This window comes from Phalacrocorax carbo, chromosome 11 (genome assembly GCF_963921805.1).
Source record: "Phalacrocorax carbo chromosome 11, bPhaCar2.1, whole genome shotgun sequence".
NCBI classification, from domain to species: domain Eukaryota; kingdom Metazoa; phylum Chordata; class Aves; order Suliformes; family Phalacrocoracidae; genus Phalacrocorax; species Phalacrocorax carbo.
Genome location: NC_087523.1, coordinates 4,243,928 through 4,257,836, shown reverse-complemented (window position 1 = coordinate 4,257,836; position 13,909 = coordinate 4,243,928). Strand labels below are relative to the sequence as shown.

The following is a 13,909-nucleotide window of genomic DNA, read 5'->3' as shown; positions in this document are numbered from 1 at the left end:
CACCACAGAAAATTGCCTCAATTAAGATGATATTTCTCCCAAATATCTGTCTTTATGTATATCAGTACTGACTGCTTGGATTATGACATCAAAAGATTCTATTAAAGTTAATTGGAAGTGTATTTTGTCTCATATGGGAAATTAGAAAGCACATATCTTTAGCAAAACTAGGGTTTGTCAGCCAAACTAGAGTTTGTCAGCAATTTTTCAGCCATATAATTCCAAAAAATGCATAAGAGAAAAATGATGAATGGATGCTACATTCATTATTGAAATCTAACTGCCTTTGGGCAACTAGGAAAAGAGGTACACTCATACTTCACTAGCACACATGGTCTTCGGTAGTATACTTATAGACTTGTAATATATCTCCTAGCAATGGATAAGCTAATGCTCCTAGAATGCATAACTTGATGTGGCAATATACCATAATGTTAATAAATACCGGGCATAGTACTCATATTGAAAGGTCGATAGAGTCATGCCTGAGAGTCCAAACTTTATCAAGAGAAGTAATCAAGGTAATCCAATACCACGGATTCTTACTAGGAGGTGGCCCTGCTTTTTCCGTTTGTGTGTGCACAAGTGAGTGCTCATGTGCTGCACACAAGAGCAAAGTTTTGTCGACTGTCAAAATCTAGCAGTTGAATCCTCTGAGTTTTCGCTGATGTCTCTGGACCACTGCCAGATCACTTTGAAAGGAATGGAACTGCTTCAAGGCCTCCCTCATGGAGGAGCCTGAACCTCAAAAGATTCCAGATAGCTAGAGGAGATCAGAGATGATCATCAACTAGCCAAAGTGCACAAAAATCCACAACCATGCCTTCTGAAGCAGAAGCAATTCATGGTTTATTTACTACGCGTTCTTTCACAGCTCACTTAAGCTCCTACTTACTTTAGCCAAACCTAAAATTTTTGGAGGTGTTTGCTCTTCATTTGCATGGCCATAATCTGTAGGTTTCTCTTTCTGACCACCCCAGTAATACCATAATATTTTATAGTGGGAAATACAGTGTAAAAATAAACAAAATAACTTGGTGTCTCTTCAGATTTTAGCTAGTTTATCTGGTTTTCACCTGTGACAAGGTCCCAATCCTCAGTCAAGGAGTAGCTGGTGAGAATCAGAGTAGGTCAATGAAATTTTTGTCGTCCACAGTTCAGCTTTTTTTGAAACCATAGCTTCAACTTCCATAAGTATCTTATAACAGGTCAAGGCCCATCATTTTTGGTGCTTCTAGAAGCCTGTTTGATACCTGTTGAGTACGTTCCCTTAGCAACACTAGATAAGCCAGTCCCCAGGCACACTGGGAGGCTTTACTCTAACCTTGCGCCAACATCAATTTATTTACCTGTTTTGCACCTAGCATTTATTGGTAGGTCACATCTTAACTGGCTACTATTACTACAAATCTAATGAGGTTTGGTCACTTCAGCCCTCATTTTCTTTGTCATTTGTCATGGGATATCATTCAGGAACAAGCCTGTAAGTCAGAAGGGTTTCTGTAGGTCTTTCATTATTTAATTTGGGTACCAAATAACTGAGTACCAAAAAAGATCAAAGAAAGCAGAAACAAGTCTATTGATGGTAGTATATTCAAAATGGAACTGTTGTTTTGAACTTTCTTGTTTACCTTTCCTCCTCAATAAACAAGCCTTGTTTCATCGAACCCCAGGGTGCTATGTCTGTATCACTGAAAGCATTAAGCCCTGAGGTTTGTACGGAGAGATATCTCAGGTTTTTCTGAAGTAATTGAGAATATTCTTTTCATGTTTCCAAAGCTTTTTCATAAGCAGCATTAAGCTGCTAGTAGAAATTGCTTTCCTAGTCTGCTCAAGATTGAGGTATTGGCCTGATTGTCTATCTTTTTCTACTATTTTCAACATCCAAGTGACATGTAGCAGTGTCCTGCTTTAGTGTCCAGCGAAAAATGGGACTTCTGCAGGCAGCAGTAAGCTCGCTGGATTAGAGACAGCCGCTCTGAAGACACGGTTCCTTTTATGGATTTGTATGAGATTGGGTTTGGTGTCCTCAGGTATGAATGCGAAAGAGCATATGGCTGCAATAATTGTACAGTTCGTTATGCAGTGGCTTTAATAGTGTAGGAAGATGGACGCAGGGGATCCTGCAAATGCTTGATTTTTCAAAAGCAGATCCCATTGGTTGCAATCAGTTGTGACTATTTGGAATTTCTAAAGATAAAGGAGGCCCAAAATTATTTAAAAGGATGATTTCAAAGGTATAAGACAAGGCTTTGTTTTGAAGAGATTAAATACACCCGGCAACTAGATGTAGATAGATATCGATACAAGGCTGCTTCTCTTTATTTCTTCTTCTCAGTATTTCATTTCTACCCAATCAATTAGCATATTAATTCATGTGTGGTCTGTGCTGGATGCTATAGGGGAAGAGAACAGTGATTTACTTCATGATTTCTGTTGGTACATATTTAAGAAATCGGAGCTAGGTTTTGATATCTTTATTGATCTATTTTATTTTCTTGAAATAAAAATTTAATTATAGAGAAACTTATAGTCATGAATCAGTTTCTAAACAATTTCTTACAAATTCAGGCTCTCAAGGTGTATGTTAAGATAGGCTTTAACCTACAACATGCATAAAAAGCTTGTACTGATAACTTCACAGGAAATACACTTAGTTGAATATAACAATACTTTATAAGGTATATACATTCACAAAACTTTTCTAAAAGCTGCAAATTTAAACAGCTCAAGAGGAGAACTTAGGTTTGAATTAATATGAAGGCACAAAACTTCACATCTTAGCAGAAAGTTTATATATAGCTGGAGAAAATGTCACATCTTATTTTAGAAGACAGTGGTTTATCTCCTTCCAAACTGAATTGATCATGCTTTTTTTACCTTCTTCTTCACCTGATATAGAATCTTATTTTGATTATTTAGTGTTCCTTATTTTTTTTTCTAATTAAGTTGACTTTCTTTCTAAGATATGCCTAGAATTACTTTTTTTTTCCCCAGGAAATTTGTACTGTCATTCAAAATATAATACTAGGAGTATGGTTCTTACACATTACAAACTAGTACACTAGGAAACATTCAGAACTACCACATTCCTACTTCACTGATTTTATTCTGTAATGATTTTATGTAGTACATATACTAGTACTGTTTTCAAAATTACATTTTGGAATGGATTTTTTTTTCTATTCAGTCTGCAGATGTTCCCTACACCAGATGTACAACTTGAAAAACAAGAATTGCTAAAAAGACACAAACTGTCTACTTTGTTTTTACTGAGAGAAACTATAACTTAAAGTAAGATAGATTTGTATTTAAATACAATGTAAGAAACCTGAATTAGTCCCAAAGACTGGTGGCAATCTCATCAAAAGGTGCAAATAATCACATTATAAATGTATAATTTTAGTCCAAGGTGGGGTAAAGGTGGGCTAAAATTGTTGCTGTGTAAGTTAATCATACTTACATTAATTTTGAAAAAAAAAAAATCACAAAAATTTAAAAGGGATGCTTAATCAAATAACTGGTACAATATTTTCTCCTCTGTATTAACATCTTAAAAATAGCTCTTCTGTTGTGCTTACTCCTTTAAGGTCTCATAGATGTAATGTTTTTTCACCTGACCTTGTAGAAAGTATTTGTCTCGTAGTGTACTAAACAAGCTGTGAAAGTAATGTGATTTCATATAGACCTTTAAAAAAAGCTAGCAATGATGTTGCCTTTCCACTTAGTACAAGGTTAATTATACTTGTCAAGAAGGCAGCAAAAAAAAAGCAGTGAGAAATTTGACAGCCCGATGGCAACCACACAGGCTGCGCACCTCCAGCAGGTCCCATTTGTCAAAGTTGCATCCATTGATAAAGTCAGAATGAGGACAATATTTAAGAAGGCTCAGTTTTCATTGTACTTAAACATCATAAATCAAGACAACAAAAAGTATGCTGTAAACTGTAATGGAGAAAATTTGACAAACTGGCAGATTTTATTTTTATGGGAGACTTATGAAATGACTTAAGCAAAGATCAAAATTTCATTACAATGTTCCTGTTCATTTTTTTAATGTGAATATGTTCCTATTCATTTGAGTGTGGGTGTGCACATATATAAAGCAAGACTAATGCCGTAAGGAACTCTGCTTAAAAACAAAGACAGTTTTAGGGAATAACTTGGATAGAAGTATGGCTTTCTGAGTGCAGACTTTAAAACTCCTACCTCTCTGCAGATTCATCTGAATTTTCTTCTGTGATCATCTGTGACTCCTGCGTGGTTTTACTTGGATCTTCTTTGCCACAGTTTTCCTCTGTGCTTGTTTTGGGAATATCCTCATTTGATCGAAGCTGTTCTATGAGATTTTGTTGATGCCAGGTTTGAATAGATCGGTGGTGCACTGGGGTCGGACCTGGCACGGGTGCCAGTATATTGTGGTGGACAGGACTGCTGTTTTTCTTCAGCCCATTTCTGTCCCGAGAGTGGTTCTTCAACCTGTTCTGAACCGGTGTCCCTCTGTGCTCATATCCTTCCTGCTGATGGCAGCCCCCCGTGCCTGTGGAGCCTTGCGAGGGGTGACTGAACCACCTCCAGCGGAGCCTCAGGATCTGCTTCACGTCAAACTCTTTCTTTCCAGATACTGACATTTTTTTTGTCAGGAAAAAAAAAAAACAACCAAAAGCCTATTCTTTTAAAAAGGAAATGAATTCTTTGTTATCTCTTGTGTTTCAACTCCTCTTCTTAAGAAAAGGCAACAAAAGAACAAATACCGGTAGCTCTCTCCCTCTCTCTTCTGATTAATATACTGCAAGCTCTTCAAGCCGATGCTAAGCTGCTGCTAACTGTATAGGTGGGAATCCATACTGACAGGATGATGAGGTCAGACCTTAAACAAGTAAATCAGCTTAGCACAGGAAAGCAGCAACCATAACACTACCCAGCTGCTAGGCTTACACACTCACAGCACTATAGCACAGCTCTCTAATATATAACCTAGCCTCACATGATCCTAAGGGATCCTAAGCTGCAACTTAAGATGCAGGGAAGCACATACAAATAAAGTGACAAGACTTTCTATCTCATGAGGTTTTTCCATCAAGCCTGCTAATAAGCAATGCTGCATTTCACAGAAGATTTATAGAGAATTCTTTTATAGCCTTCTTGCAGATTTTTAGTAACGATTCACTGTGAAACTATCCTGCAGTTCATGTGTTTCCTTAAGGGGTTTGCATTTGTTTATCTTGCTGTGTAAAATTCCTACCAATGTCCTCAGTGTGGTAGCACTTACCTAAAGGAAGGAGGCGGCATTTGAATATGTTGTGCAGAACTGTGTGTGTTTTCTCACCTACAGATAGATTTCTCAATATAATTACAGGGGTATGAGAACAGAGGGAGGGAGCTCATCAAAATCAGAGATGTGCTCCCTGAATGACTGTATCTGTGGAAAACACAGTTTCCTGGCTAAGTGCCTGTGTAAACACCCTTTGCCATCCTGCTCTTAATTTCTCACAGACGGTGAACGAGTGTGATTTTTTTTTAGAAAACACCTTTCTTTTGATAGTGTACTCTGTAACATGTTTTCAGCAAATTTACTAGATGACATATGTATTCTTTCCCATCCATCCATTAATAAGCAGGGCAGTGAGAACTGTTCCCTGTGTGTTTTGAAATAACATACACAGGATGTTTCACATGCAAATTGAAAACAATTAAGTGGACTCGATTTTTTTTCTTATGTTATATTCTCCACAGTTTGCTAGTGTTGATCTTTACAACAATTAACAGTGTGCAGAAATAAAAAAAGCTGCAATGCAGAACTAGTAAAACAGTATTCAGAACTAAAGGAAGGTACCCCCTCCAATACATCTTCTCTTCAGACCCTCCCATGTTAACCTCCTTCTTCTCTGCCTGTGCTGTGATTATTTCTTCCTTTTTTTCTAAGCTTTACTGACGGGATGTTGAACCCTCAAACACTAAAATCTGCTTTCTTTTCTTTTTTGGCTGCATATAATGCAAACAGAGAAATGTGAGGTAGGGTTTTGAAAAGAAAAAGCAAAATGAGAGGTTAGGACTGAGGAATCATCAGCCTTTATGCTGGGCTGTCAAGCTCCTATCCTATTCATGGTATTCAAGCAAATGATATGCAGTAGCATGGACTGGATGCATGTGAGATAAATAACAGGACAAGTGAAGAACAGTAACATAGTTGAAAGGTATTATACTATTTCGATACACGGAGGGAAAGAAAAGACTTTGTACAAAAGAAAACCTATGAGACTGAGCTGGCCATAAAAGGCAGAAAGGAATTCGAGGAAAGCTATTTGACAGACCTCGCCAATGCACGTTTGTTGCTGTATAGAACACTGAGGCTGAGCTATTGCAATAAAATGTACGTTAACATGTGGTTTTGATAGTAAGGTAAATGTCTATGACAGACAGGACAAGAAAAATTTGATTGCAGATAAGAATCCTTTCTTATATGAAAAAAAAAAACCCCTATTTGTGGGAGCTAAAACACAAGGCCCAGCAAGCCTTACTGCAGTGCTTTGGCATAATCGCTCCCATCGCTGACCCCGTCCTCTGCTACGGGTTACTGTTCTCGCAGCAGTTGTCAGAACCCGCATGTGCCTTGGCTGCTTCAGTTAAAAGTCACATCCAGCAAAGGCTGGCTTACGCTCAGACACCAGGCTTGGGTCTCAGCAGCTCGGATGCCAGAGCCATTCTGTTCTGCCACTGTTCTTCCCCACGCTGTGATTTGCACAACAGCAAAGGCTGCCACATTGTCACATACCGACATCCCAGACTGGAGCAGCTCCCCTAGGAAAGTAATACTCTATTTAACAATACTTCATTAAGACAAACTGTGTTCTGTAATATTTACTTGCGAATGAAATGAAAGAAGGATTTCTGTGTTAGAATATCAGCCTGTAAGTGTTCTTAAAGGAACATATTTTTAAAAGCTTCATTTTCTGTATTATAGGAAAGGATAGAAACTAGAAAACTTGCCCAACTTCTAAGATGTTACATTATGAAGAAGGTATATAAAGGTCTGTTTGTGAGCTCAGTAAGGGGTTTCAATTTAAATTTGTTGAGAATATAACCTAATAAGGAAGCTACTCCCAAAATTCAGGGATTTTAAAGAATTTATAGGGAATGAATGGATAAATGAAAATGCTGGCCATTGAATGAGAGAGATGATTTTATGTCCAGAAGCCAGTGTAAGATGTTTTAACACTTTAATTATTTATAACAATCTGAAATTTTCTGGGGACAGAAATTTTTCCGATATTTTTTCTTGTTTTACAGCTATATAATATTAAAGTTAATGTTTCTTAACTTTTTCATTTCAGGCTACACGCCTATGGATGTTCTTCTTTTCAATTTCATGAAAATAATGAGACTTAACAGTATCTATGTATTTTCCTCAGGATAGCCTATGTGGCAATCTGACATCTGTTTTAAGGAGGGAGTCTCTATATACCAAGTTAATACAATAATTCATGATAAAATCTTGTAGAGGTGGACAGAGAGCATGGTTTCTCGCTACTGTCTTAATCAGGACGTCGAGCTATCTCAGCAGTTCTGTCAGTTCCTCTTAGCAACAGCTCTGATACATTTAATCCATATTTTTTCATCATGTCACAAAGCTTCCCTTGGTTTCCTTCCCTTAAATCCCTTTTGCGGAAGTCATCCTTTACTCCAAGATATCATCAAAAGCATATTCCTTGAATTTTACTTGCGAACGTACAAACAGTACTTCTGTTTGTGAATTACTATGTTTCCTACTAACTCAGTAGATGTTTTGGCAGATACAAAGTGTATCTAGCTAAAATTAAAATAGTAATACTGGACATTTGCTGAAGAGACTGTCTTACTCAAAGTCAGCTTGAGTCAGCACAGAATATGTTCCAGGTAGGGCACCAGTAGATTATTTTTTGCACAGCTTGTTACCATTCCGGCTAAAATTTCAGCGCACTGTCCTAGGACAGTATAAGTGATGCGATATCCAAAACTTCGGGCCTGAAACGATTAGAAGCAGGTACGTGGCATAAAGCTGCAGCATCTTTATACATATATATGCCACATACCTGCTTTTAATCACTTAGATCTATCTCTGGTGAGAAAACTAAGTTCCCTTGCGACTGAATACAATGTTTAATTCTTTATGATTTCTTTATAAATCTCTGACATATTTTTAGGTGTATCTCTGACTGGGTTCAAACTTCTGAATGGGAAAAGATATAAGATGTTTCTGTTATTACTACTCCTAATTTAATATATTTGGTCTCATCTAGATAAATATCCACCATAACAGCATTGGGTTTTCCCCTCACTGTTGGAAATCTCCAAAGAACAGAATTTTCTAGGGCTACAGCAAGTCTAGCCAGGGCCACCAAGAGGGTCAGGCATCTGGAGCATATGATGGGTGAGGGGAGGCTCCTAGAATATGATTTGTTTAACCTTATGAAGAAAAGGCTCAGGGGCATCTTATTGCTGCCTTCAGGTACCTACTGGGAGAGTACAGAGCCAGGGGTGTCCAGCGATAGGGCTAGAGGCAACAGGCACACATTGGTACACAAGAAAATCGGATCAAATATAAGAAAACTTTCTACCCATGAGAGCGATCAATCAGGTGGGAAGAGGTTGCAAAGAGACGCAGTGGCATCTCCTTCCTCAAAGTGAGATCCCGAATGGACTTGGCCCGGTGTAGCTGCTCTCACTGGACTTTTCTGGGGAAGGTGGTCACAGTAGATGGGCTCCAGAGGTCCCTTCCAAGCTGTTACTCTGTGACTGTGACATGCCAGGGTCTTTGAGATGTTTATCTAATGGCTACAGTAGAGCCAAGTAAAACTAATGTGGTTGTCAGTGATGAAAGAGATGTTTCTAGAAATCTCAGCTCGTTTGGTAGCAAAACAGCTAAGTACCACTACCTGCAGATGTGGGGGATCTCTAATTGTTCTTCCCATAGCAAGCTTGCTAGTAGTTTGAGGGAAAAGAAGTCTTTATTCTCTGAAAATCCACCATCCGATTCAACGGTTATGACCTTTTGAGGAAGATCTTTGATCAGGGTAGGAAATTGCACTACATATGATGGTAGACTGGCATCTAGCAGGAAATTGTGCATAATTTTAAAAGGTTTGTAAAAACATGTTGAACTTCCAGATAATTTGAAAGACTTGTATTAAGAGTCTAAATAGGTGTTTGTAATAGTTTTAAGATTACAAGCGTAAATATTTAATGACATTTGAATTAGAAAATTATAAAATTACTTTTGTCATAAACTACCTATAAGAAGAATTTGAGACTTTTCTTTCTGTCAGAAAACATGTTTTAAATGGCTTGAAAAATGACTTTTAGCTACAGCTGCCTTTTGTGTTCATCTGCCACCAAAACACACCTTATAGAGAGGAGTTTTCTAATGCATTTCAAAATGTCCAGATTTTCTAGTTAATACCTTAGTAATATTCTTTTTTGAGAATTTAAGCAAGTGAAATATATTCATGCACTTATGTAATATTTATTCTCCTCTCAAAATGGACAGAGCAAATAATTTCTTATGCTTTTTCTGTATCCCTGAGCTGGTAGTACAGTGCATGTATGAAAAGCCTGTTAGAAAAAAATACCTCTCTGTTCCCACAAGCCTAGCAAAGGATAATAAAAAGGAATCATCTAAGCTTCTTGTAGAATAATTCAAGAAAGATACCATATGAGGACTCTGAAGCCAGAAGTATTGCAAGGACTAGGTTACTAGCAAGAGCTAATGAAGTAGACCTTGCTGGATGTGAGGCAGAGCAGGAAAAAAAAAAAAAAAAAAAAGAAAGAAAATTTTTTATTAGGTAAAAGGCAAGGACAGCTTTGGACCAGAGGTCTTCAGTGCCAAGCACACTGACCCAAATACGAAAAATCTGCAAATGCTGAATGAGACAGTCAGAAAAGCAAGCTAGGCACAGAATGGTAAGGATGTTTTCTCATATTTTTCAAGATATCTGATGTCTATTCTGACATTACATTTTTTAGAAAGTCAAGGTAATTATAAGCTTGTACCACTACTGTGCACTCTGTAGTGTTTGCAATTTGGGAAAACATTGTCAAGATCTGTATTTGTGCAGATGGTTGATAACTGAATAAAGTCCTATGTGAAAAAGCCCTCCACCCAAACTACAGGGTCTCCACAGTTTGTGTGCTCAGCCTGTGCGCTTAGGCCAGATAGAGAACAAAATGTTGAATATTTTTATTGCACTGTTTTGAAAATAGTGCTCCAACAGAACTCCCATTAGTCCGTCCTTTATAAAAGAGATATTCCAGGAAACATCTGCGCAGCATAACACCAGCGTTAACAGAAGTCAAAGTTAAATGGAAAGGAACATGACAAAAACAAAAACAAATAGCTATTTTTAAAATCTGCAGGAAAGTTCAACTTTCTTGTAAAAGAAAACTTTGAATGCCAGCAAACGCAAATCAGTTTAAGACGATCAGTTACTTCAGATACTTCCTACTAAAGGAGGCAGTAGAGATGATCCACTTAAGGGAAAGTGTTGACACATTTAAATGCAATTGCTTCCTCATATAACTGGAAACTGTACTACAGATTGCAACCCACCTACAAAGCTGTATGCTGAAAGTGGGAATAAAAATCACAGCATTTCTACGAGATCCAAGGAAAAAGAATGTGAGAAGCGAGGCTGGTGTAAGTCTGGTTAAGATCTGGCTAAACAGGAAGAACATTGACACCCTTAAAATGAAACCAGAATATTAGAGTGTAATAAAAAATAGCAAATATCCACTTTACAGCCAACAGGGAGGGGTGTCCCATGAACAAGGACTTGAAAGCGATGACTCTAGTGCAGCAAAACTAAGCTCAAACACATGACTCGAAAAGAAACTCCTGTCACAGATCAAGAGCAAGGTGCAAAAGAATGGAAAAAATATGGATAGGTGCAAAGAAGTATAAAAATATTTTATACTGTTTTCTTAAGGTAATTTGTAAAATTTGAGATATTTTTCTTGATTTTTCAAACTGTTGTGCTCAAGAAAACCCAATTGTAACATTATTTCATTACCTGCTGGTAAAATCAAGGACCACAATACCTCATTGTTAAATGGAAGAGGTAGAAAAACTTCATAATAATTATTAATTTATTGAGATTGTGGAATTTAGCGTTTTATCATGCTTCTTTTCTGCTGTGTACAAAAATATTAAATCCGTTGCCCAACCTAACAAGTCTTTTCAACCCTTTTGCTCTCAGGTACTGAGGCAGATGAGAGAGAAAAGATAATTGCCAAAAATTTTGAATAATGAAGAAAGGCAGCAATGGGTTAGGGCCAGGATTTTCCAAAATTACTACTTATTCTGGATGCTTTATTTGAGAGATCTGAGAAACACAAGCATAGCACTTTCCGAAGCACAGTCATTTAAGTGGTATTGTGTTGAACAGTTAAATATACTGTTCAGTTTAGAAAACCTTCTCCCTTTAGATTTACTATGGACCAGACGACCTCCAGAAGTCCCGTCCAACCTCATCCATCCTGTGATCCTTACCCTGTCCAACACTAACAAGGCAAATGGTACCGTAGACATGCTGCCAGTTTGCAGCATCCATCATTTCAGTCTGCAGGTATGTGGTACAGCTGTAACACAGCCCTTCTGCAAACTCACTTCCCTTCTGCTGAAGCAGTGACTGTTCTAAATCTCTGCCAGCTGGTACGAGAGGTACGCTGGGGGAGGTTTTCCTCAGCTCCTTCCCTGGCTGCTTACGAAGTCTGCAGACTTTCTTCATGTAGCACATGTATAAACTTATGGAATTTTTATGAAGAGAAGTTATATAGAACTACTGCTCTTAGAGAAAATCTGCCCTGATGAAGAGTAACACTCCCAACTATCAAGAAGGATTAGCAGAGCCAGAAAAAGGCAATCTGTAGTTTTGAGTGTACAAATGGTGCTTTGCATATTATTACATGTAGAGTAGAAAGCTAATGGGTGCATTTTGACTTTCTAAAAGCCCATTTCTAAGAAAGGATTTTTCCAAGTGGGTTAAACAAGAAACTTTTGTCTTAAAATAACTTTAAATATACTCAAGATGAAAAAAATTCTTATGAAATTTCCCAGGTGAAATTTCAAACTTAATATTGGTTTTCTTTTGAGAGTTGAAATTACATTTCTAGGAAATGCTTGTTCCTGCATGTATCAGAAACAGGTGTTTTACTGTATGACTTCATAAAAATGCCTATTGCTCTGTTTTCAATTTTCACTTATTATGAGCAAAACTTTGTAGTCTTCGTAGGGCCTAGCCTGAATTTAATTATTCAAGGATATTGTTTGGCTGGTGAGGACTTTGCTTTTAAATTCTGCCAGGTATTTAACTAAATTATACTATTTTACTGATCTTTGTTGAAGGGAAATATGACTTAGACCTATTTACGACCTAAAATTGGAAAAACTATTCAAAACATAAGAATTATTGTCTATGCAGAATCAAAGCAACTGAATACAGAACTAATAATTGTATTTGTAATAGAAAATTCTTAAACTGGATTTCAGAAAAAAAAGAGAAGACATGAGGGGAAACTATTTCTTTACAATCAGTTTCCTATTGCCAATAACTATGGTCATTTACCAACTGAGAACACAGTATAAAAACACACTATGACATATATGCTGTTACTGATCAATGGGAAACTCGGATGTAAATACGGCATGCATCATTTATGGCTTTAAGATCAACAACACTTCATAGTCACTTCATAGACAGTCAATATAAACCATATAGTTTAAAACTAATGTTCACAATGTTACTGTATCCTCAGCAAGCTCCTAAATTAAAAAAGAATGGGATCTTGATAATCGAGCTTTGTTGTTATTAGCATAAAGCTGTCACAAGTAACTGTGTGATACACTATGAAGTAACCACATAGCTACTGCAAATAATGGAAGGATAATCTCTCAAGGAACTGATGGGGTAGTAAAAGCCATCATCAGTAATCCAACTTCAGGAGTGATACAGGGACATAGTCTCGCTTCTTTTTGGTCAGAGGTTTCCATAAAATTATTCTATATCATTCTAATATAAGCAATTTTATAGGTGTAAAAGATAATAAATAGGTCACATATAGAATTCTAAATCCTTTGTCCCAAAAGATTTCAAGCAAGTAGCTTTATTCATTTTAATCTCTCACTAATTACTACCTGTTTCCGCATAAATTCCAGCATCCATCTACTAGTAATAGGCCGCCTTCTGTAAGAAGTCAGTGTCTCAAAAGTTTGTCTCTTTAAGCTACAACACTTCTTTCTCAATCTGATTTCTTATTACAAATGTTACCACAAGTTTGACCTGCTTAATGTACTTTGTATAAGATGTCATAGCCTCTAAAATAAGCCAAACAAACACAACCCTCCCCGCTATTTAGTAGTTAATAAGCACCCGTAAAAGAAATGTGCTGACATCACTAAACTCTCCATATAACATGCCACATCTCTGTAGTGTGAGAGGACAGCAAGCTTTTGTTTTCAGTATAACTGATTTCATATTTTATGTGTTGTTTTCTGGAAATGGCACAAAGTACTTGGCAAAATGCCTTGTGTTTTAGAAATGCAGGAAACATCCCTTTTCCCCTATTAGCTCCGAGTAGCACACTAATGCCACATCTCCTAGAAATAAGTGCAAAGTTGAATTCTAATGTTGAGTCAGAGTGGGTCTGTCGGGTTTGTTGTGTTTTTTTTTTTTATTTGGAGGTTTGTTTGTTTGCTTATTCTTGAAATATCCTACTAGCTCAAATACCCCGGAACAAATTATTTTCATTCACACTGGCACTTAATTATCTTCTGCAAAATTATTTTCTATTGACTTTGAAGTAAGGTAAGCCTTTTTATTCTAAGAAAACAGGTCCGAACAGGTCATTGGCAAGACGCATACGTGAATGAACTTGT

At 37.1% G+C, this 13,909-nt stretch overlaps 1 protein-coding gene across 3 annotated transcripts in view; it reads right to left on the bottom strand.

The window, feature by feature from the left end:
- KLHL4 (kelch like family member 4) overlaps nt 1-13,909 on the bottom strand; it is a 94,851-nt gene that overhangs the window by 41,787 nt on the left and 39,155 nt on the right. Inside the window, exon 1 of one of the 3 annotated variants that reach the window (XM_064462888.1) lies at nt 4,210-5,191. The exons of 1 other annotated variant lie outside the window; for it this stretch is intronic. In XM_064462888.1, the coding sequence (XP_064318958.1) occupies nt 4,210-4,631 (422 nt within the window). In that variant the 5' untranslated portion in view covers nt 4,632-5,191. Of the gene's footprint in view, nt 1-4,209; nt 5,192-13,909 lie in introns of those variants that run through there. One more of the 3 variants, XM_064462887.1, reaches the window with a different exon arrangement.